Here is a 22,524-nt window from a genome sequence, read left to right as displayed (position 1 = left end):
GTACAATGATAGATTTGGGATCTGGGCCACTCAGCTGGATAATAGGATGCTGAGCCAACAGTCCCAACACCCAAGCCTCTTTCTGGTTCCAAAAGTGAGTTCTTTTGTCATTGACTATAGAGTCTTGGCTCTGCAAGTATTGTTCCATAGAGCAGACACAAATCGGTAGGGTGCTTTGGCTTCCTACAAAGGGAGGTGTCCTGAATTGTGGCCTCAACCCCAAAGTCTCAGTCCTATTTTGTGCATTTTTTTCTTTTTCGAGACAGAGCCTCAAGCTGTCGCCCTAGGTAGAGTGCTGTGGCATCACCGCTCACAGCAACCTCCAACTCCTGGGCTTAAGCAATTCTCTTGCCTCAGCTTCCCAAGTGGCTGGGACTACAGGTGCCCGCCACAACGCCCGGCTAGTTTTTGTTGCAGCCGTCATTGTTGTTTGGCGGGCCCAGGCTGGATTCGAACTCGCCAGCTCAGGTGTACGTGGCTGGTGCCTTAGCCGCTTGAGCTACAGGCGCTGAGCCATATTTTGTGCATTTTCAAGTGTCTATTCTCCTGGATCCCTCTGAGCTGTTGTCAATCATTTTATCACTTTTCTGACATTTTGTTTTAGGTGACAGTTAACTTGTCTCTTGTTTGGCCTTACCCTGACCTCTCTTAGCTTTAGATTACTTTGTTTTCTCCGGAGACTGTTACTTGACCAGAGCACCCACTTGCTGATGCCCTCCCCCCCAATGAATATTACTCTCAGCTAATTAGCTAATGAGGCCTAATGGGTTCAGGCTATTAATCAGATTGTTGTGCTCTGAGCGCTTTGGGTCCTGGCCTTCTAGCTGGTTAAGGGATGGGCAACTTTGGAGCTTCAAGGCTCTGTCTAGAAAAGTGATTTTCAACTGGTGTGCCACAAAAATTTTTAAAGATCATTCATTAAACTATTTTTGAAAGAAGTTCAAGGCACAGTAAGTATATTTTTTTTCTTACTCCTCTTTTTGATCAACATAATTTAAGCATGCCCCGGAAGTTTATAGGTTCAAGAGTGCCATGAGATAAAAAACGTTGAAAAACACTGGTCTAGAAGGATAGGCCTGAGCTGCTGGAATTGTGTATTGGGATTGAAGCCTGGGGTTTTGGATCCAGAGAAGCTGGACTTGGTCTGCTGGGCTGTACAAGGGTAGCCTTGAAGGAGCCCAACCTCAGGACCAGGCATGTTTCTGAGAGTGACTCTTGTGACTACACCATGGCCAGAGTTGGAACTCATCTCCGAGGGAGGGCCCTGAGATTCCCCGGGAACAGAGAATGTGGTGAAGTGTGGCACAGTCACATGGGGGCCGAACATGACTGGAGCTGGGTCCTCAGGGACCACCCTCCCTCCACAGACTCCTCCTCTCTCTGTGGGTCCTGAACTGGGAGGTCTGTTCTGGGTCCCATTTGGCCTCTGCTAATACCAGAGTCTGCAGATTGAGTCAGAGGCCCTTTTACCATTCAAGGTCAGTCTGCCTCTTTCCTTTCCAAACCTCATGCTCTAGTGCTCTCCTGGAAACATTTTCCACCAGACTGGCCTTAATGTTCCCCCTTCCCTGGGTCCCCAGCTGAAGTGTCCTCCTCCAAGCTCACCCCAGGCTTTGAGGTGCTGCACATACCCAGGAATCTGAGCTTTCCCTAGAGCTGGGGCTGGCTTTGTGGGGTCAGCCCTGGGATCTTAGAAAATTCCTTTACCTAGGTCAGCTTCTCTTCCTTATCTGTCAGGTAGAGATAATAAAACAGCACCCCTAGAATCCCTGGGAGGAATATAAATAGGCAATATGTGTAAAGAAAATAGAACCCATTTAACATACCTTGGGTTGTTTTTCTTTTTGGGGGGGGTTGTTTTTATTTTTTGTGAGACAGAGTCTCACTCTGTTACCCAGGCTGGAGTGCCGTGGCTCATAGCAACCTCAAATTCCTGGGTTCAAGTGATTTTCTGCCTCAGCTGCCTGAGTAGCTGGAGGCACCCACCACAATACCTGGCTAATTTTTCTATTTTTAGTAGAGATGGGGTCTCACTCTTCCTCAGGCTGGTCTCAAACTCCTGAGCTCAAGGGATCTTCCAGCCTCTGCCTCCAAGAGTGCTAGAATTACAGGTGTGAGCCACTGCACTGGCTATTCCTTGGTTTGGTTTGGTTTGGGGTTTTTTCTTTTTGTTTGTTTGTTTTGTGACACAATCTCACTCAGTCACCCTGGGTAGAGTGCAGAAGCATCATAGCTCACAGCAACCTCAAACCCTGGGCTCTAGAGATTCTCTTGCTTCAGCCTCCTGAATAACTAGGACTATAGGCATTCACCATAGTGCTCAGCTGGTTTTTTTATTTTTAGTAGAAACAGGGTCTTGCTCTTGCTCAAGCTGGTCTCCAACTCCTGAGCTCAGGCAATCCATCCACTCTGGCTTCCCAGAGTGCTAGGATTACACGTGTGAACCACCTCTCCTGGCCTAGATTCATTGGTTTTATTAACTTCTTTGTGCCTTGATGGTTTTGGTGTTTCCCTGATGCTTAGCAGAGTGTTGAGATTGGTTTAGATGTGATGTTCCTGCATAGCCCTGATTTGTCCAAGCTGCTGGGGGGAGGCCAGGTCAGCCCGCAGCCCCCTCAGTCTCGGGTCAAAGTTCCAACCCCCTACCCCAGGAGGAAGTCAGCTGTTCAGAGAGATTTAATGGACTTCAGCTATTTCTGCACACTCTTTTAAACAGTAGCATTCTTTGCCTATGAATTGTCATGGCCAAGTTCATTGGGATTACAGATATCATTTGTAGCTGGATACGTGTCAGCTTATAGCAGGTCTTTTACACATTTAGACTCCCCATCTGACAGGTCTGATACCACACCTGAGCATGCCTAAGCTGGGGAGTGGGGGTCCCATTTAGATGTGTCCCTGTGCTGCTCAAGCCAAGCCCTCAGAGCCCAAAGGAGAAGCAGAAGTGTGGCAAGAGAGCCCTTCCCTCTGAAGCTGTTCCAGTTGCACTTTTCACAGTTGAGCTGGCCGTTGGACTGGGACAGGAGTGGGTGGCAGGGGCCAGGGTGTTGCCTAGGTCCTGAATGTGACTTGTGAACCCCAGCAGGTTCTGGGCACCTTCAGCAGCAACATGCCGGTCACACCCTGAGCCCTCTCTGAATCAGTCTCTTATTTCTTGCACCCTGACCCCACAGGGCCCTGGCTTTCTGTGCAGCTTTTGGTGTAGTGAAGAGCCCTCATCCCCCACTCCTTGGAGTGGACTCACCCCCCACAACCAGTGCTTCTCACCTCTCAAGGACTGAGCCCTCTGACTTGGTTTCCTTTCTTACTTCCTTCCTTAAAATCCACTGTCAGTTTTTGTTCTTATATTCCTCAAAAGTCTTTCTGTTAGAGTTTGCATAAGAGGAGTTGACCTCCTGCTGGGAAAGGACTCTGTCTGGGGGTGAGTTAGAGCTTGCTCATCTGGCTGCCATCTGTCTCTGCAGGTGTCATGTGATTCTCTGTGGGAGCTGCTGTGAGAGTGGAAATGCTCTCAGTGGTGGAGAATGGACTGGACCCCCGGGCTGCCATCCCGGTAGGTGGGCAGGGGAGAATCAGGGTGGGAAAGGGCTGTAGGGGGCAGTCATTTCATGAGTTTGTCTCACTTTTTAGATGATGACCACTGTCCAAAAAGAGAAGTGGAGGGCGTTAAAGGAGAAGCAGGTTCTAAGGAGATCCTCCCCTTTGTAGACCATCTTACTGGTGATAAAATGGGAATTTATTTAAAAAAAAAAAAAATGAGGATTTAAGACAGTTACCTGAAGCCCGAGGATTTGCATTCAGGCCTTCAGCCTTCTGCCTGTAGGCTGTGATTTGGTCCCAGTTTGGCCAATGCTTCAAATTGGTCAGAGTCAAATATTCCCAGGCACCAGTTTGTTGTTTCAATAAAGGGATAAGGTGGTAGCTTTTATATATATATAAAACAATTTTTAAATAATTTTCCAAGCACAATTGTCTGTAGCCAGTTTACCAGAGCCCCCATGGATCCCCTCTCTTGGGGACCCCTTTGCACCCTGGGCAGTGGACTGTCTTACTCTGTGGACAAAGCTTTGTCAGTTCCTTCAGAGAGGAAAGAGGTCAAGCAGATTTGGGGCTGGTTCCTCAAGGGAACCCTGAGGTAGCATTTGGGGAGAAGCCAGATGTCCCTTTCTTTCCCACTGCTGCTCCCCAAGTGAGAGAACTTTCTACTTGAAAGGAAGGGCAGCTCTCAGAGATGTGGCTTCCCACTCCTGGCCAGTGGAGAGTCCTGCTCCTATACCCTAGCTGGCTTTTATGTACAGTAGGCTGTAATTTGGTCCCAGTTTTGCATTCCGCATCCCACCCCAGGATGGGGCAGCGCCCTGGGTCAGCTCTGCCTTCTAATAAGGGCTGCCTATGCTGGGCTGACGGTGAGGGTGTGAGTTTCCTGCCTTATTTATCCTTGCATATCTAACCCAATACGTAGTCGGTGCTCAGTTGAATGAAGTGTATGTACTTTTTATGTAATAACTAATAATATCTTGCATTTAAAAGAACATTTAAAGTCAGATTTCTTGCTGGGCATAGTGACTGGGAAGCTGAAACAGGAGTATTGTTTGAGCTTGTGAGTTCGAGACTAGCCTGAGCAAGAGCGACTGACTCCACTGACTTCATCTCTAAAAGTCAGAGTCTCACTCTGTCGCCCTGGGTAGAGTGCCGTGGCGTCACAGCTCACAGCAACCTCCAACTCCTGGGCTTAAGAGATTTTCTTGCCTCGGCCTCCCAAGTAGCTGGGACTACAAGCGCCTGCCACAACACCCAGCTATTTTTTGTTTACAGTTGTCATTGTTTGGCAGGCCCGGGCTGGGTTTAAACCCGCCAGCCCCGGTGTATGTGGCTGACGCCCTAGCCCTTTGAGCTACAGGCGCTGAGCCTATATAAAGGAATATTGTTTAGCAATAAAAAGGAATGATCCAGGCCAGGCACAGTGGCAGTCTGGGAACCAAGGCAGGAGAATTGCGTGAGCTCAGGAGTTCCAGACCAGCCTGAGCAACAGTGAGACCCCATCTCTACTAAAAATAGAAAAATTAGCTGAGTATTGTGGCAAGTACCTGAAGTCCCAGCTGCTCAGGAGGATTGCTTTTAACCCAGGAGTTTGAGGTCATTATGAGGTAGGCTGATGCCACAGCACTCTAGCCTGAGCAACAGAATGAGACTCTGTCTCAAAAAAAATATAAAAAGGAATGATCTATTCTGCAATATGGATGAACCTTGAAAACTTTAATGTTTTGGCTAAACTCAAAATGAAAGAGTAAAATATTTTATCCATAGTGGTTATAACCCAATAGTTCAAACTAGTTTTTATCCAATCCTTTCCAGTCCTTTTCCAAACACTTGTGTGATTTTGACATAATTATGACCAAATAATTTTTACTCTGTATTTCCAAAAGACTTCATGTACACTTTATGTGTATTTATTTAACAAACATTCACTGAATACTTGTATGTGCCAGGCGCCTAAAGATGAATAAAAAACCAGTCATGTCCTGTAGGAGTGATGCCCCTGGTGCTGTAGATCAGGAAGAATTTTCCTATTTAACAGGTGAGGAAATTGAGGCTAAGAGAGGTGAAGTGAAATGTCTGAGGAGACCCTGCTGGTTACAGACAACTAGGACTACATCTAGGCCTCTGGTTCTCAGGCCTAGGATATATATTTTTTTTTTTTTTTTGAGACAGTCTTATCATGTCGCCCTTGGTAGAGTGCCATGGTGTCACAGCTCACAGCAACCTCAAACTCTTGGGGCTTAAGTGATTCTCTTGCCTCAGGCCCACCCCCCCCAAGTAGCTGGAACTATAGGTGCCTGGCGATTTTTTTGTTGTTGTTGTAGCTGTCATTGTTGTTTAGCACGCCCTGGCCGGGTTCGAACCTGCCAGCCCTAGTATATGTGGCTGGCACCCTAACCACTGAGCTATAGGTGCTGAGCCCAGGCGTAGGATCTTTTTGAATGTAGATTATGCTCATTTTCTTTTTTTTTTTGAGACAGAGTCTCAAGCTGTCACCCTGGGTAGAGTGCTATGGCATCACTGCTCACAGCAACCTCAAACTTTTGGGTTTTAAGCGATCCTCTTGCCTCAGCCTCCCAAGTAGCTGGGACTACAGGCACCAGCCATAATGCCTGGCTATATTTTGGTTGTACTTGTCATTGTTGTTTGGCAGACCGGGCTGGATTCAAACCCGCCAGCTCTGGTGTATGCAGCTGGTGCCTTAGCTGCTTGAGCTACAGGCGCGAGGCCAATGCTCATTTTCTTGATGTTTTTATCGTTCTAAAGCAGCACTTTTTCCTTCTAATCTTGTTGATTCTCTGCAGAATCTTGGTCATGTAACTAAGGGAAGCCTCCCACCTATCCGAGATGGACTTGCTTAAGCTCCCATAGCTGTAACTATACTGGAGTCAGTATTTAAACACAGAGTATATGGCTGTAAGTTCACTCAAGTTCAGTTTAGAAAATAAAAAGGACCCACAATGAAGGATATGCAAAACAGTAGCAGTAATTATCTCTGGGCAGTGTAAGGGTGATTTTCCTTTTGTTTTCTACAGTCATCTATATTTGCTATGATTAGCATGTGCTAACTTTATAGAAGAGATCTATAGGTACATACACAAGTGTGTGTACATGTGGTTGCAGGTGTGTTTGACAACAGACAAAGAGTTGTCTGTTAGGGGGCTCTCCGTAGGATTTCCCCCTAATGGCCTGTGTTCTGTTTGGCACTGCCTAGGTCATCAAGAAGAAGCTGGTGGGATCTGTGAAGGCATTGCAGAAGCAGTATGTGTCCCTGGACACGGTAGTCACTAGCGAAGACGGAGATGCCAACACCATGTGCAGCGCCCTGGAAGCCGTGTTTATCCACGGCCTGCATGCCAAGCATATCCGAGCTGAGGCTGGAGGAAAAAGGAAGAAAAGTGCCTACCAGAAGCCTCTGCCTCAGCCTGTGTTCTGGCCCCTCCTGAAAGCTGTCACCCACAAGTGAGTTCAGCTGGAAAGATTTTGCTTTGGGGAGGAGCTTCAGAGTGTGGGATGCTAGTCTTTTTCTCTCTAGCTCTGTGTGCAGGAAGCCAACAGAGACACCCTGCGTTCCAGTGTAGGGCTAGGAGATGGTGAGGGGGGGGAGAGTGTCTTCATCTCTCGACCAAGCTTCCCAGCCAGCATGCCAGAAGACCTTTGAGACCTTTGAGACGCAAGAGCCTATGGCTGCTTCAACCCTTGAGGCTGGTCACCGTTAGCAGAAGCAGTCTTTTTTAGCCACACCAAAGCAGAGTTGGATAGTTGCAACAGAGATAGTGTGGCCTACAAAGCCTGAAGTATTATTCCCTGGCCCTTGACAGAAAAAGGTTTACTGATCCTGGCTTAGAATATTTGAACATTTGTGTTGTAAATATTATATCCATAATGAGGTATGTTATCACTTTTATGAATATTTAATTCTGAGCACTTATCTTTTTGACCTTGCCCCTAACTGCCTGGGCCTTTGAGCAAATAGCTGGCACTATGCCTCTAAGAGCTATTAAATGCCACCTTCAGCCCAAAGGTGCCTTGCCAGTCTGTGATCTTTTCCATGCTTACTGCTTCTGCCCTGTCTCCGGTTCTTACCTCTCTCCTGGGTCACAGTGACTTTCTAATTGTTCCCCTTATCTCACTCTGTCTTTCTGTAAGTCTGTCCACTAGTCTGCATTCACTGAGCTTCAGCACCTGGAGCACCCTCACTGTGTCCAGTAGAATGTGGTCTACATGCCCCCAGGGGAGATGTGCACAGGGGCTGTGGTGGCTCAGGAGGGGCATTTACCTCAGACAGAGGGATTCAGGAACTGGGTTTGGTACACCTGTGCTCTGACCTCCTTATCCAGAGCATCCACCCTGCAGCCTGCATACCTGTGGTTCAGTCACTTCCCTGTGTAAAAACTTGTTGCCCACAGGCTCCCAGATGGACTCTAACTAGATTGAGCCCCAGATTCTGCATCCGGCTCAAGTTCCCCAGGAATTCTGATGCACAGCCCATTGTGGAGACCATTGCCCCGGGTTGCATTATCAGCTTGACATTCAAGGCCCTCATTTAACCTGGCTTTGCAACTGAATCACTCACTCTTCCTCCATGTGCTATAATCAGAGCTGTCCTCACTCCTGTTACAGGGCTGTAGGTTTCCTCCCCTTTATGCCTGTTTTTGTCAGTCCCCTGTGACTAGAAGATTCTCCTTCTATCTTTGCCTTTTGAACTCCCTCAGAACCCAGCTTACATACTACACTTTTTTAGTCCAACCGACACGTGATTGCCCAGCTCCTCACCCCAGCTACTGATGAAAAGGCCTCAGTACACCCTTGAAAGTCAGTTCCTTGGACTGAGGACAGGGACCATGTCTGTACCCTGTGTCTTCAGAGCTCCAAGGACCTTGCCCTTAGGGAGCTTTGCAAACAGGCCTTGGCTGAGGAGGTGATGTCAGGGGCCCAAGGGGTAATGAACATGGCAATTACCCTTTGTGACACCAACCTCAAAGTTGGAGACCGTGGCTTAATATTTCCATATTCCTCCTCAAACACTGTTATGCAAGAATTTTTCGTGCCTATGTATATTTGCAGTAGTTACTCTTGGTTCTTGCTATCTAGTGAATAAAAGGCCATGTCAATGAGGTGAGGTAGTTTCTTGAAACAGGTCTGTTCTCCCCTTCCCAGACACATCATCTCGGAGTTGGAGCACCTGCTATTTGTCAACACGGATGTGGGTCGCTGCCGGGCATGGCTGCGGCTGGCCCTCAACGACGGCCTGATGGAGTGCTACCTGAAGCTGCTCCTCCAGGAACAGGCCCGACTGTGCGAGTACTATCAGCCTACAGCACTGCTTCGAGATGCTGAGGAGGGCGAGTTCCTCCTTAGCTTCCTGCAGGGACTAACGTCCTTGTCCTTTGAGCTCTCCTACAAGTCTGCCATCTTAAATGAGTGGACACTCACCCCGTTGGCCCTCTCTGGGCTTTGCCCACTCTCTGAGCTTGACCCTCTCTCTACCTCTGGTGCGGAGCTACAGCGGAAGGAGTCTCTGGATTCAATTTCCCATTCCTCAGGCTCAGAGGACATCGAAGTCCAGCACTCAGGCCCTAAGATCCGGCGGAACAGGAAGCTCACTGCCTCCTCCCTTAGTCTGGACACAGCCAGTTCGTCCCAGCTGTCCTGCAGCCTAAACTCTGATAGCTGCCTCCTTCAAGAGAATGGCTGCAAAAGTCCGGACCGCTCTGAGGAGCCCATGTCCTACGACTCAGACCTGGGCACAGCAAATGCTGATGATTCAGACCGGTCTCTGCAAGAGTGAGTGTGTCCCTCCCTCACCCCTCCCTATTTCTCTTCTCCCTTCCTTATTTCCTGTCTTCTCTCTCCCTTTCTATAGCATTATAGTGTGTATTGTCTGTCACTGAACTGTATTAGGAGATAAAGAAAGCCAAAGGACACATCGTTGCTCATCTCCAGGGACTGGAGTTGCTAGGAGCTGGAAGAGGCAACACAGCATGGTGGGGAGAAGGGATTTGGAGGGGCTCAGAGCTAGTTTAAGCTCCAGCTCTGCTCCTGGGTGACATTTAACAAGTCACTAAGTTTCTTTGGGGCTCAGAGCAAAATATTACTGTCTCGTTCATCTAGAGGGAAGGAAACTAATAGTTCAGAGCATAGTTACAACTTCCAACAGGTAAGAAGCATGACACAGAAGGGTGTGAGGTCACAGAAGACCTTCTGGGGGACACACAGCCTGAATGCTGTGTGGAAGTGGTGTGGACAGGTGGGCCAGGTGAGTGTGTGGAGAGCCTGGCCCATAAGCCTTTGTAAAAATTAATTTTTGTATAGATAATCTGTGTTTGTGGTTGAAAATCTAAAACATATACAGTCCCCCACCTACCCTGTTCTTCCCTGTCAGCCCCGTGGCCATAGCAATTAATCTCTTCTTCCAAAATTTCTAAATGGATCTACAACAGGTCCAATATACAGATTTTTTAAATTTTCTTTCTTATTTTTATGTCCCCCTTTTCCACAAAAGGCAGTATATATACACTACTCTATTTTGGAGGAGATCTTTTCTTTCTTTCTTTTTTTTTTTTTTGTAGTTTTTGGCCGGGGCTGGGTTTGAACCCGCCACCTCTGGTATATGGAGCCAGTGCCCTACTCCGTTGAGCCACAGGTGCTGCCCCAGGAGGAGATCTTTTCATATCAGAGCTTCTTCATTCTCTCTCTCTTTTTTTTTTTTTTTGTAGAAACAGAGTCTCACTTTATCGCCCTTGGTAGAGTGCCGTGCCACCAAGGTCACAGCAACCTCCAACTCCTGGGCTTAGGTGATTCTCTTACCTCAGCCTCTCAAGTAGCTGGGACTACAGGCGCCCACCACAACCTCTGGCTATTTTTTTTTTTTTTTTGCAGTTTTTGGCCGGGGCTGGTTTTGAACCTGCCACCTCCAGCATGTGGGGCTGGTGCCCTACCCCTGTGAGCCACAGGTGCCGCCCCAACCTCCAGCTATTTTTTTGTTGCAGTTTGGCTGAGGCTGGGTTTGAACCCGCCACCCTCGGTATATGGGGCCGGTGCTCTACTCACTGAGCCACAGACGCCACCCCCTTCTTTTTTTTTCTATTGTATATTATTCTATTGTATGAATGAACTGTCATTTACTTAATCAGCCCTGTATTCAGTGAACTTTGGAGTTCAGTGTTTTCATAAATAGCCTTACATATGTGGTCTTTTAGTTCTGTGCAAGTGTTCCTGTTCAGTCAACTCCCAGAAGCAAAATTGCTGAGCCAAAGGATAAATTGTAATTTTCACAGGTAGTACCTATTTACACTCCAGTTTTCACAGTACCTAGTTACACTCTCAGCCTTGCTAACAGAAGGTATTTTCAAACTTTTGGATATTTGTTCATCTGATATGTGAAAAATGGTAACTTTTTATTAAAGTCTTCCTCAATCAGACCCGTGTTCCATCAGCCTGTGTTTAGGACCTTCTTTTCCACTCTCACTGTCCCGCAACTTGGTTTTGGTCCTTCCAGGGCTCACACCTAGTGTTCTGAATTGGCTGATGTTCCAGACTGGACTTGGAGCAGACCTAGTTTTGAATCCTGTTCACCACCTTACAAGTCCAGTAACATCAAGCAAATTAATGACTCTGAGGTTCTGTTTCTTCATCTCTACATTGGAGATGCCCTCATAGGGCGATTTGAGAATCAATTCAGATGCCTGTTAGTGAATTACACACGTGAGAATATCTAATAGGCCTCAGAACAGCATTTCAAGCCTGAGCACTTAGATGGAGTTTGCATATGTCAAATGGAGGAATTTAGGTAGAATACGTTGGTGAGGAGTAGTCTCTGCCTCTAGGGATAGCTGGGCCCCTTGTGTGACAGGTCCATGGCATGAATTAGGTTCATTTGCCTGTCTCAGCACCTTTTGTGTCACTGTCTCCTCGAGGGCCCAGCCAGCCTTCTCCTTGTCATATGCCTTGCCTTTATCTCTCATCAGTCTTGTGACTGGAAAATTCCAACGTAAGGTCATTGAATCAGGAGCCATCCCCTCTGTGTGGGAAGTGTTGTCTGGATATTGTGGGGAAACTCAAGGCCGAGGGTGAGGATGGATAGATGATCACTGGCAATAGTCCCAAACTCCTGGTCTCAGGCAATCCTCCTGCTTTGGCCTCCCAAAGTGCGCCCCTGAACACTGGACAGTGATATGAGGAACTGCCAAACAGAGAACACACACACTTGTAACACCATCATTCTTAGAGCTGGACCTTGAAGTTAGTCTTTGAGATCCAGCATTTCTTAGAGTACATATTTCAGTGGTAAAAGGGTCTCACAGACACTTAAGAGTTCATTGAAGTTATTATTATTATTATATTACTTAAATATTTGTAACTTTTTTTTTCTTTTGCAGTTTTTGGCTGGGGCTGGTTTTGAACCTGCCACCTCTGGCATATGGGGCCAGCACCCTATTCCTTTGAGCCACAGGCGCCACCCCTGTAACTTTTCTTTTTTACAAAAACATTTGCATTTATTTTCAAGCTTAAAATCTAACCTAGTACCAGAGTATGCATTCAGATTTCGTACAGAGATTCCAGAAACTCTATTAAAGTGCCCCAGTTTTATTACAAAATCTATATACAGTAGAACTTCTATAAATTGACCACCCAAGGGACTGTAATGAACTGGTCAACATCAGAAACTATACCTGCTGTACTGATATATACATGGGGTACATCTCTGATCTATGAAAATAGATCAACTTAAGGAATTAGTCAATGCAGGGAAGTGGTCAACTTCAGGGAAGGTTCTACTGTATAATTAAGCCCTCACAGTGTTCTTATTAAAATTTTGTAGTATTAGAAGAATATGCTCTTGGGTTATTTCCACATCTATGCAATTGTGAATTGTGCTGCTATAAATATTTGAGTGCAGGTGTCTTTTTTATAAAATGTCTTTTATTCCTTTCAGTAAATACCCAGTATATTTGTAACTTTAAATTAGACATAAATACCTTGTGTTTATTGTTATAAGTATAAAATCAAAACATCTACAAAATAGACATAAAGTACAAAACATAACACTCAAGGTGAAATTTATTAATTTAATATAAGGAGTTCTGTTTTGCAGAAACCAAATTGCAGCTTGCTTTGTGAATAGAGGATTGCTTTTCCTGAATAACTGCTTCCACATTCATTGGATCTGTATGATAACAACTCTGAAGGGTGCGAGTATAGTCCAGTGGTAAAGAATGTGGACTTAGGAGCTAGACTGCATAGGTCTTCCATTTACCATCTTTGCAACCTTGGGGAAGTTACTTTACCTTTCTGACCTTGGTATCCTCATCTGTAAAATGAGGATAAGAATTCTTTTTTTTTGAGACAGAGTCTCACTTTGTAGCCCTTGGTAGAATGCCATGGCATCACAGCTCACAGCAAACTCAAACTCTTGGGCTTAACTCCTGATTCTCTTGCCTCAGCCTCCCAAGTAGCTGGGATGACAGGCACCTGCCACAACACCTGGCTATTTTTAGAGATGAGGTCTCCCTCTGGCTCAGGCTGGTCTCGAACCTGTGAGCTCAGGCAATCCACCCACCTCTGCCTCCAAAGGCTAGGATTATAGGTGTGAGCCACCACTCCTGGCCCAAGGATAAGAATTCTTAAAAGTAATGTGGGAAGATTAAATGAGTTAAGACACATAAAGTGCTTAGAACAGTCCTTGCCACATAGGTGTCAGTAGTGCTCAATAGGTGGCATTGCTGTCATTTTATTACCAGGCACCTATGACGTCAGCTCTTCCATTACTTACATCTAAGTAAGTAGATGTTGTTGTTGCAGTTTTGGCAGGGGCTGGGTTTGAACCCGCCACCCTTGGTATATGGGGCCGGCGCCCTACTCACTGAGCCATAGTCGCCGCCCATAGTTTTTCTATTTTTTAGTAAGATGTATCTCACTCTTGCTGAGTCTGGTCTCCAAACTCCTGGGCTCAAGCAATCCCATGCCCACTTCTGGCTCTGCCTCTGAGAGTGCTGAGATTATAGGTACATAGCCTTCATCAGTCCATTTTAAAGTGAAACCTTACAGCAAGAGTCAACACCTACCTGCCTCTCCCCATAACTATACCTATTTTATAAACACCATTCTGCCTTTCTCTAGTCACCAGTTTTTTAAATTGAGATAGGATTTACATTAAAATCTACCATTTAAAAATGGATAAATCGGGCGGCACCTGTGACTCAGTCGGTAAGGCACCGGCCCCATATACCGAGGGTGGCGGGTTCAAACCCAGCCCCGGCCAAACTGCAACAAAAAAATAGCCAGGTGTTGTGGCGGGCACCTGTAGTCCCAGCTACTTGGGAGGCTGAGGCAAGAGAATCGCTTAAGCCCAGGAGTTGGAGGTTGCTGTGAGCTGTGTGATGCCATGGCACTCTACCGAGGGCGATAAAGTGAGACTCTGTCTCTACAAAAAAAAAAAAAAATTAAAAATGGATAAATCAGGCTCGGCACCTGTGGCTCAAGCAACTAAGGCGCCAGCCACATACACCTGAGCTGGCGGGTTCGAATCCAGCCTGGGCCCTCCAAACAACAGTGATGGCTGCAACCAAAAAATAACTGGGCATGGGCGGTGCCTGTGGCTCAGCGGATAGGGCACCGGCCCCATATGCCAAGGGTGGTGGGTTCAAACGCAGCCCCTGCCAAACTGCAACAAAAAAATAGCCAGGTGTTGTGGCGGGCACCTGTAGTCCCAGCTACTTGGGAGGCTGAGGCAAGAGAATCGCTTAAGCCCAGGAGTTGGAGGTTGCTGTGAGCTGTGTGATGCCATGGCACTCTACCGAGGGCGATAAAGTGAGACTCTGTCTCTACAAAAAAAAAAAAAAATTAAAAATGGATAAATCAGGCTCGGCACCTGTGGCTCAAGCAACTAAGGCGCCAGCCACATACACCTGAGCTGGCGGGTTCGAATCCAGCCTGGGCCCTCCAAACAACAGTGATGGCTGCAACCAAAAAATAACTGGGCATGGGCGGTGCCTGTGGCTCAGCGGATAGGGCACCGGCCCCATATGCCAAGGGTGGTGGGTTCAAACGCAGCCCCTGCCAAACTGCAACAAAAAAATAGCCGGGCGTTGTGGTGGGCGCCTGTAGTCCCAGCTACTTGGGAGGCTGAGTCAAGAGAATCGCCTAAGCCCAAGGATTTGGAGGTTGCTGTGAGCTGTGTGATGCCACGGCATTCTACCGAGGGCGATAAGGTGAGACTCTGTCTCTACAAAAAAAAAAAAAAAAATAGCTGGGCATTGTGGTAGGCTCCTGTAGTCCCAGCTACTTGGGAGGTGGAGACAGTAGAATTGCTTGAGCCCAGGAGTTGAAGGTTGCTGTGAGCTGTGATACCATGGCACTGTACCCAGGGTGACAGCTGGAGGCTCTGTCTCAAAAAAAAAGGATAAATCAGGCTGGGTGCAGTGTCTCATACTTGTAATCCTAGCACTCTGGGAGGCAGAGGTGGGGGGAATCACTTGAGCCCAGGAGTTTATAGACCAGCCTGAGCTAGAACAAGACCCCGTCTCTACTAAAAAATAGAAAAATTAGCAGGGTGTTGTAGTGGGCACCTGTAGTCCCAGCTACTCAGGAGGCTGAGGCAGGAGGATCACTTGAACCCAGGAATTTGAGGTAGCTGTGATGTAGGTTGATGCCATGGTACTCTAGCCTGGGCAACAGAGTGAGACTCTTTCTTTCTCTCAAAAAAAAAAAAAAAAAGCATAATTAGGTGGTATTTAGTACATTCACAAAATTGTGAATATGCTACTATCTAATTCAAGAATATTTTCATAGGCTGGGTGCTGTGGCTTATGTCTGTAATCCCAGCTCTTTGGGAGGCTGAAGTGGGAGGGTTACTTGAGGCCAGGAGTTTAAGGCTGCAGTGAGTTATGATGAGACCATTGCACTCCAGCTTAGGTGACAGACCAAGACTCTGTCTTTGAAAAAAAGGAAAATTTTCATTATCCTATAAGGAAACCCACCGTACCCTTAGCTATAGATTTGCTTATTCTAGACATTTCATATAAATTCAGTCACACCGTATCTGGCTTTTTGTGACTGGTTTCTTCCCCTTAATACAATGTTTTCAAGGTTCGTTCTTGTTACTATTATGATAGCATGTGTTATGGCTAAATAGTGTATCATTGTATGGATATACCACAATTCATTTATCCAGTCATCAATTAATGGTCATTGTCCCTCCATTTTTTGGCTATTATGTGATGTCGCTATGAATATTCATGTACAAATTTTAATGTGGACATATATTTTTAATTTTCTTAGGTATATGCCTAGAGGTGGAATTGCTGAGTCATATGTAATTCTGTGTCTAACTTTTTGAGAAATTACCCAACCGTTTTCAGCAATAGTTGCACCATTTTTCGTTCCCACTACTGACGTGTGAGTTTTAATTTCTCCACATCTTTGTCAACACTTGTTATTCTCTGTCTTTTTGATTGATTGTAGCCATCCTAGCAGGTGTAAAATAGTTATCTCATTGTTGGGTTTTGTTTTGTTTTGGTTTGGTTTTTTTGGAGACAGAATCTCACTTTGTTGTCCAAGTTAGGGTGCCGTGGTGTCAGCCTAGCTCACAACCTCAAACTCCCGGACTCAAGCGACCCTCTTGCCTCAGCTTCTTGAGTAGCTGGGACTACAGGCAATGGCCTTAATACCCAGCCAATTTTTCTATTTTTTATAGAGATTTCACTCTTGCCCAGGCTAGCCTTGAATTCCTAAAGTCAAGTGATCCTCCCACCTCAGCCTCCCAGAGTGCTAGGATTACAGCAATGAGCCATTGTGCCTGGTCCCCATTATGGTTTTGATTTGCATTTCCCTGATGACAAATGGTGTTGAGCATCTTCCATGTGTCTGTTGATCATTTGTCTTTTTATTGCTGATTTGTAAGAGTTCTTTATATATTTTGGAGACTGGACCCTTATGTATGATATACAGATACTTCTCCATTCTATGAGTTGTTTTTTCACTTTCTTGATTATATCCTTTGAAGCACAAATGTTTTTAATTTTTGATGAAGTCCAATTTATGTATTTTTTTGGTTCTTTATGGTTTAAATATCATATCTATGAAACCATCACCTAATCCAAAGACATGAAATTTATACCTCTATTTCCTTCTAAGCATTTTGTCATTTTAGTTGTTACATTTAGGTCTTTGATCCATTTTGAGTTAATTTTTATGTATGATGTGAGATAGTCATCCAGTTTCATTCCTGTGCATGTGACTTATCTCAGCACCATTTGTTCACGTCTGTTCATTCCTCCATTGAAATGTCTTAGTGTCCATGTTGAAAAGCAATTGCTCATAAATACATAGGTTGGTCACCTGTTCTTGACTATAACATCTTGAAATATTGTTTGGAGTTATGATGATGTAGGTAAGAGCAGAGCTAAGAGGAAAGACAATCAGGTAAGCAACTTGAGTCCTAAAAATCTTCAGTCCCATGAGCCCAAATTAAGGGGAGCTTCATGTGTCTTTTGGACCCAGTCTAAGCTTCTTTCTCTGCTATGCAAGCCTTTTCCACCAGAGATCGTGATTATAAAGGATATAATCAAGAAAGTGAAACCCATTTGCCCACTTGATCTGCCTAAGTTCTGGCCAGAAAGAGCCATGGGTGAGGGGTGTGAGAGGAGGGTTGTATGAGGAGGGAGTACAGTGGATAATTCAGAGGGTGTGGTTTGTTTTAAATCATAAAACAGCAGTTTTGCATTCTTACCACTGCCCTGATAGCCTTCAACATTGTAGCCTCCAACCTGTCACACAGGTTTCTTTGTTTAAAAACTAGGGTATTGTTGGAATTCAGCAAAGCCCAGGTAAACTCTGTGCCAACCCATGGACTGAGCCAAGAAACGGAGATCCCCACGCTCCAAGCCTCGCTTCCCCCCCACAGCATCGACACCAGCACACACCTGCACTATGAGGTGCCTGCAGAGCTCTTTCCTGCCCAGGAAGCCTCTGGAACTCCAGATGGTGGCCATGAGCAGGAGCTGCATTCCCAAGCACCTGGCACCTTAGACTTGCAGCAGCTGGACACTGCCCAACCAGTCCCTTCAGGGAGCATCTCAGGCCAGCAGCCTTTTGGTTCTGTGAGAGAGACCACCAAAGCAGTCAGCCAAGAGAGTGGCCAGCAGAAGACCCCAGGAGGTGACGGAGTTGGACTGAAGCTTATGGTCTCCTCACCCACCAGTCCGGTGAGTGGTGCAAGCTCTTTGGGAAGAGGTCTTGGGAAATGTCTCAGAGCTGATGTAGGGTTTCCTTAGCTAGTGACCCTGAGGGTTCTCTGCCTTCTCCCCACTAACCTCCCACTCCCTGCTTGGAGATAGCACCGTAGTGATGGAGCTAATGTTTTTTGGTATGTAAATAGTAGATATGAGCCAGGCACCATGCTGATTGCTTCCCACACTGTCTCCTGTCATCTTCACATCTACCTTGAAGAAGAAACTTCTCACCTGACTGTACCACTTACCAGCATAAGGCCTTGGGCAAATCACTACACCTCTCTGAACCTTAATTTCTTCCTTATTCCTTGTTATTATTAATATTTTTATAAAATACCAGGCTTTGAAAATACTTACTTTGCAACATAAACCAGGTTTTAGAACTGCACTGTCTATGGCAGCCACTAGCCATATATGGCTATTGCACACTTAAAACATGGCTAGTCCAAATTGAGATGTGCTATATAAAATAAGCACTGAGGGTTGACAGCTTAATATTAAGAAATGTATTGTGGCAGACACCTGTAGTCCCAGCTACTGGGGAGGCTGAGGCAAGAAAATCTCTTGAGCCCAAGAGTTTGAAGTTGCTATAAGCTATGACTCTATGGCACTCAACCCCAGGGCAACTGAGTGAGACTCTGTCTCAAAAAAAAAAAAAAAAAATTAAAAAATGTAAAATTTCTCAATTTTTTTTATTGATTTACATGTTAAAATATTTTGGAAATACTAGGTTAAATAAAATATTAAAGTTTATTTCACCTGCTTCCTTTTACTTTTTCTAATGTGGCCACTAGAACATTTAAAATTATATATGTGGCTTACATTGTAATTTTATTGGACAGTGCTGTTCTGAAATAAGCCACTTCAGGCCTGGGCATCTCCTGGAGGCTTAGGAACTATGAGCCCAGTGAAGCCCCAGTCAAAGGCTGTGAACTTGAATTCTTTTGCCTCTTGTATTTGTTCTTGTGTGGCCTTTGAAGTTTCTCAGACAAGGTTATTGACATTTGCTGAGTGTTGGTAGGAACAGTATATGTGTGGTATCTGCTCTTTCCGCAGCTCAAACCCTAGAAGGGTGAGGGAGGGCAACTGCCCCAGAATGCCCAGGGCACCTACAGGGAGAGTCTACAGGCCAAGAGAGAGGTGGTGCAGTGCAGTCAGGATTGTTGCCTACAACAAATACCTTTACAGGTTTGAGCGCCTCTGACTCCTTCTCTCTCTCTCTCTCTTTTTTTTCTTTTTCTGAGACACAGACTCACTCTGTTGCCCTGGGTAGAGTACCATGGCATCATCATAGCTCACAGAAACCTCAAACTCTTGGGCTCAAGTGATCCTCTTACCTTAGCTTCCCTAGCAGCTGGGACTACAAGTGCCCGCCACAATGCCTGGCTAGTTTTTTTCTGTTTTTAGTAGAGACAGAGTCTCGCACTTGCTCAGGGTGGTCTTAAACTCCTGAGGTGAGATGATCCACCAGCCTTGGCCTCCCAGAGTTCTAGGATTACAGCATGAGCCACCTTGCCCGGCCTCTGACTCTTTCTGTTTCTGGGGTTCACAGTTAAACTACACCATGTATAGCAAAACAGGGTCATGGAAAGCAGAGTTAGAAATGCTTGGAAGCCCGCTGCACTCTGGGGCTCACATTGGGATATCGTCTTGCTTTTTCAGCTCTATCCACTCATCTCTCCTTTGGGATAGCTTCTAGATCATATAACTCAGGATGGGTCCAGGGCCATGAAATAAGATGAACAGAAGCACATGTACCCCGGTTTTTTAAAACACTTTTTTGAGATATAATTCACATGCCATACATTTCACCTATTAAAGTAGAATTCAGTAGTTTTGTTGGGGTTGTGCGAGCATCACCACAACCTAATTTTAGAACATTTTTATCCCCCATAAAAGAAATCCCTACCCATTAGCAACTGCTCCCATACCTCTCCTATCTCCTACCTCATTCCCCTTCATCTCTGGCAACACTAATCTACCTCATGTCTCTATAAATTTGCCTGGGGGCTCGGTGGCTCATGCCTGTAATCCTAGCACTCTGGGAGGCTAAACTGGGTAGATTGCTTGAAGTCAGGAGTTCAGCAAGAGCAAGACCCTGTCTCTACTAAAAATAGAAAAACTGAGGCAAGAGGATCTCTCTCCATGAGTATGAAGTTGCTGTGAGCTACAGTGATTCCATAGCACTCTAGCCAGGGCAACACAGTGTGACTCTTTCTCAAAAAGAAAAAAAAAAATAGATAGATAATACCTGTTCTAGGCGTGTCATGTAAATGGAATCATATAATACAGGGGTTTTTTTGTGACTGGCTTCTTCCTTTTAGCGTGATGTTTTAAGGCTCATCCATATGGTAGTACTTTGTTGCTTCTTTTTTTTTTTTTTTTGAGACAGAGTCTCACTATGTTGCCCTCGGTTGAGTGCTGTGGCGTCACAGTTCACAGCAACTTGAAACTCTTGGGCTTAAGCAATTCTCTTGCCTCAGCCTCCCAAGTAGCTGGGACTACAGGTGCCTGCCACAACACCTCTCTGTTTTTTGGTTGCAGTTGTCATTGTTGTTCAGCAGGCCCGGGCTGGGCTCGAACCTGCCAACTTCGGTGTATGTGGCCGGTGCCCTATTCACGAGCTATGGACGCCGAGTTACTTTGTTGCTTTTTATTGCTGAGTAATATTTCATTGTATATTCCATTGTATGGGTCTATTTCACATATTATGGGTTCGTCGGTTTGTGGATGTTTGGGTTATTTTCACTTTTGTGCTATTATAAATAATGCTTCTATAAACATTCATATACAAGTTTTTGTGTGGACAAGTTTCTGAATCTCTTGTACTATGCATGCATACTAGGAGTAGAATTTTTAGATCATATAGTAGTTATTTTTAACCTTTTGAGGAACTGCCAAACTGTTTTCCAGAGCAACTGCCCTATTTTATATTCCTACCAGCAATGTATTTCTCCACATCCTCACCAACAGTTGTTATTGCCTCATTAAAAAAAAAAAAAATTATCATACCTATCCCAGTGAGTAAGAAGTGATACCTCATTATGGTTTGGGTTTGCATTTCCCTGGTTAAAGTTGTTGAGCATCTTTTCGTGTGCTTACTGGCCATTTGGGTATCTTCTTTGGAGAAATATCTATTCAAAACCTTTGCCCATTTTTTAATTGGATTGTCTTCTTATTACTGAGTTACACAATAATTATTTGAGATACTAGACCCCTTTTATATATGACTTGCAAATATTTTCTCCCATTTTGTTGGTTGTTTGCAGCATAAAAGCTTTTAATTTTGATGTAGTCCAATTTATCTATTTCTTTCTTCTGTCACTTGTGTTTTGGTGTCATATCTATGTACCCATTGCCTAATCCAAGGTCATAAAGATTTACTCTTACAATTTCTTCTAAGAATTTTATAATTTTAGCTCTTATGTTAAGGTCTGCGATTCATTTGGAGTTAATTTTGGTGGATGGAACGTGTAGGTATCCAGTTGTACCAACACCATTTGTTGAAAAGGTTATTCTTTCCCCCATTGAATTTTCCCATTCCACCTTTTAAAACTTTTGGAGAAATAATGTATTTAAAGTACTCAGATCTTCAGTGAACACCTCTGTGAGTGTTTACATGTGATGTGCGCCCTGTGGCCACCATCCAGATGTAGACACAGAACATTCCTAGCCCACCAGAAGGTTCCCACATACCCCCTCCCAATTGTTGCTCTCCTTCATAGGAAACCACCATTCTGACTTCTGGTACCATATGTCAATTTGCCTGTTGTTGGGCCTCATATAAATGGAACCATACCATATATATTCTTTGTGTCTGGTCTGGTTTCTTTTTTTTTTTTTTTTTGCAGTTCTTGGCTGGAGCTGGGTTTGAACCTGCCACACCTCTGGCATATGGAGCCAGTGCCCTACTCCTTTGAGCCACAGGCGCCACCCTTTGTCTAGTTTCTTTCAGTGAACATTATGTCGGTGAGATTCAGCTGTACACACAGCATAAGACTATAATTTGAAGGTTTTTTTTCCCTTATTTTATAGTCTATTATAAGAATATGTCTGGATGTATTTATCCATTCTCCTGTTAATGGATATTTGGGTTGTTTCTAGGTTTTGAACATTATGAAGAAAGCTATAGTGAACATTCTTGTACATGCCTTTCAATGAACCTTGCACTCATTTCTGTGGGTATTTCCTAGGAATCAAATTTCTTGGTCCTTGAATAGGTCTATGTTTAGCTTTAATAGATACCGTACTTGTACTAATACATACTCATTGGCAATATATAAACATTTTACTTGCTCTTTACCCTAGACGGTGGTGTTGCCAATCATTTTAATTTTAGCCACTCTGGTAAATGTGTAGTGGTTTTAATTTTTATTTCCCTGATGACTAAAGATATTGATACCTTTTCATTAGCTTATTGGCCATTTGATCTTCTTTTATAGAGTGTATACTCGAATTATCTTATTCTTAAATTGAGGTGTATGTGTGTGTGTGTTTTCTTTATTGATTTATAGATGCTCTTTATATATTACAGGTATAAATCTGTTTTTGGAGAAAAAAGAAAATATCTTTTTCCAGTCTCTGACTTGCCTTAATGATTTTTTATTGTTGTAGAACAGGAGTTCTTAATATTAATGATATTCAACTTATCGGTCTTTTGTTTATCATTTGTGTGGAGTTTGTGCTATTTAAGAAATCTTTGCCAGCCACAAGGCTCTGAAGGTATTCTCTTGTTTTTTCTTTCTTTCTT

The 22,524-nt window shown here is 44.8% G+C and overlaps 1 protein-coding gene across 1 annotated transcript in view; it reads left to right on the top strand.

Moving 5' to 3' along the window:
- PLEKHM1 (pleckstrin homology and RUN domain containing M1) overlaps window positions 1-22,524 on the top strand; it is a 53,698-nt gene that overhangs the window by 3,937 nt on the left and 27,237 nt on the right. Inside the window, exons 2-5 of the mRNA XM_053568055.1 lie at window positions 3,465-3,553; window positions 6,755-7,002; window positions 8,701-9,327; window positions 17,342-17,747. Of these exons, the coding sequence (XP_053424030.1) occupies window positions 3,506-3,553; window positions 6,755-7,002; window positions 8,701-9,327; window positions 17,342-17,747 (1,329 nt within the window). The 5' untranslated portion in view covers window positions 3,465-3,505. The remainder of the gene's footprint in view (window positions 1-3,464; window positions 3,554-6,754; window positions 7,003-8,700; window positions 9,328-17,341; window positions 17,748-22,524) is intronic.

The sequence above is a fragment of the Nycticebus coucang genome, chromosome 18 (assembly GCF_027406575.1).
Source record: "Nycticebus coucang isolate mNycCou1 chromosome 18, mNycCou1.pri, whole genome shotgun sequence".
Taxonomy (NCBI): domain Eukaryota; kingdom Metazoa; phylum Chordata; class Mammalia; order Primates; family Lorisidae; genus Nycticebus; species Nycticebus coucang.
This window is presented reverse-complemented; position numbering and strand designations above follow the sequence as displayed.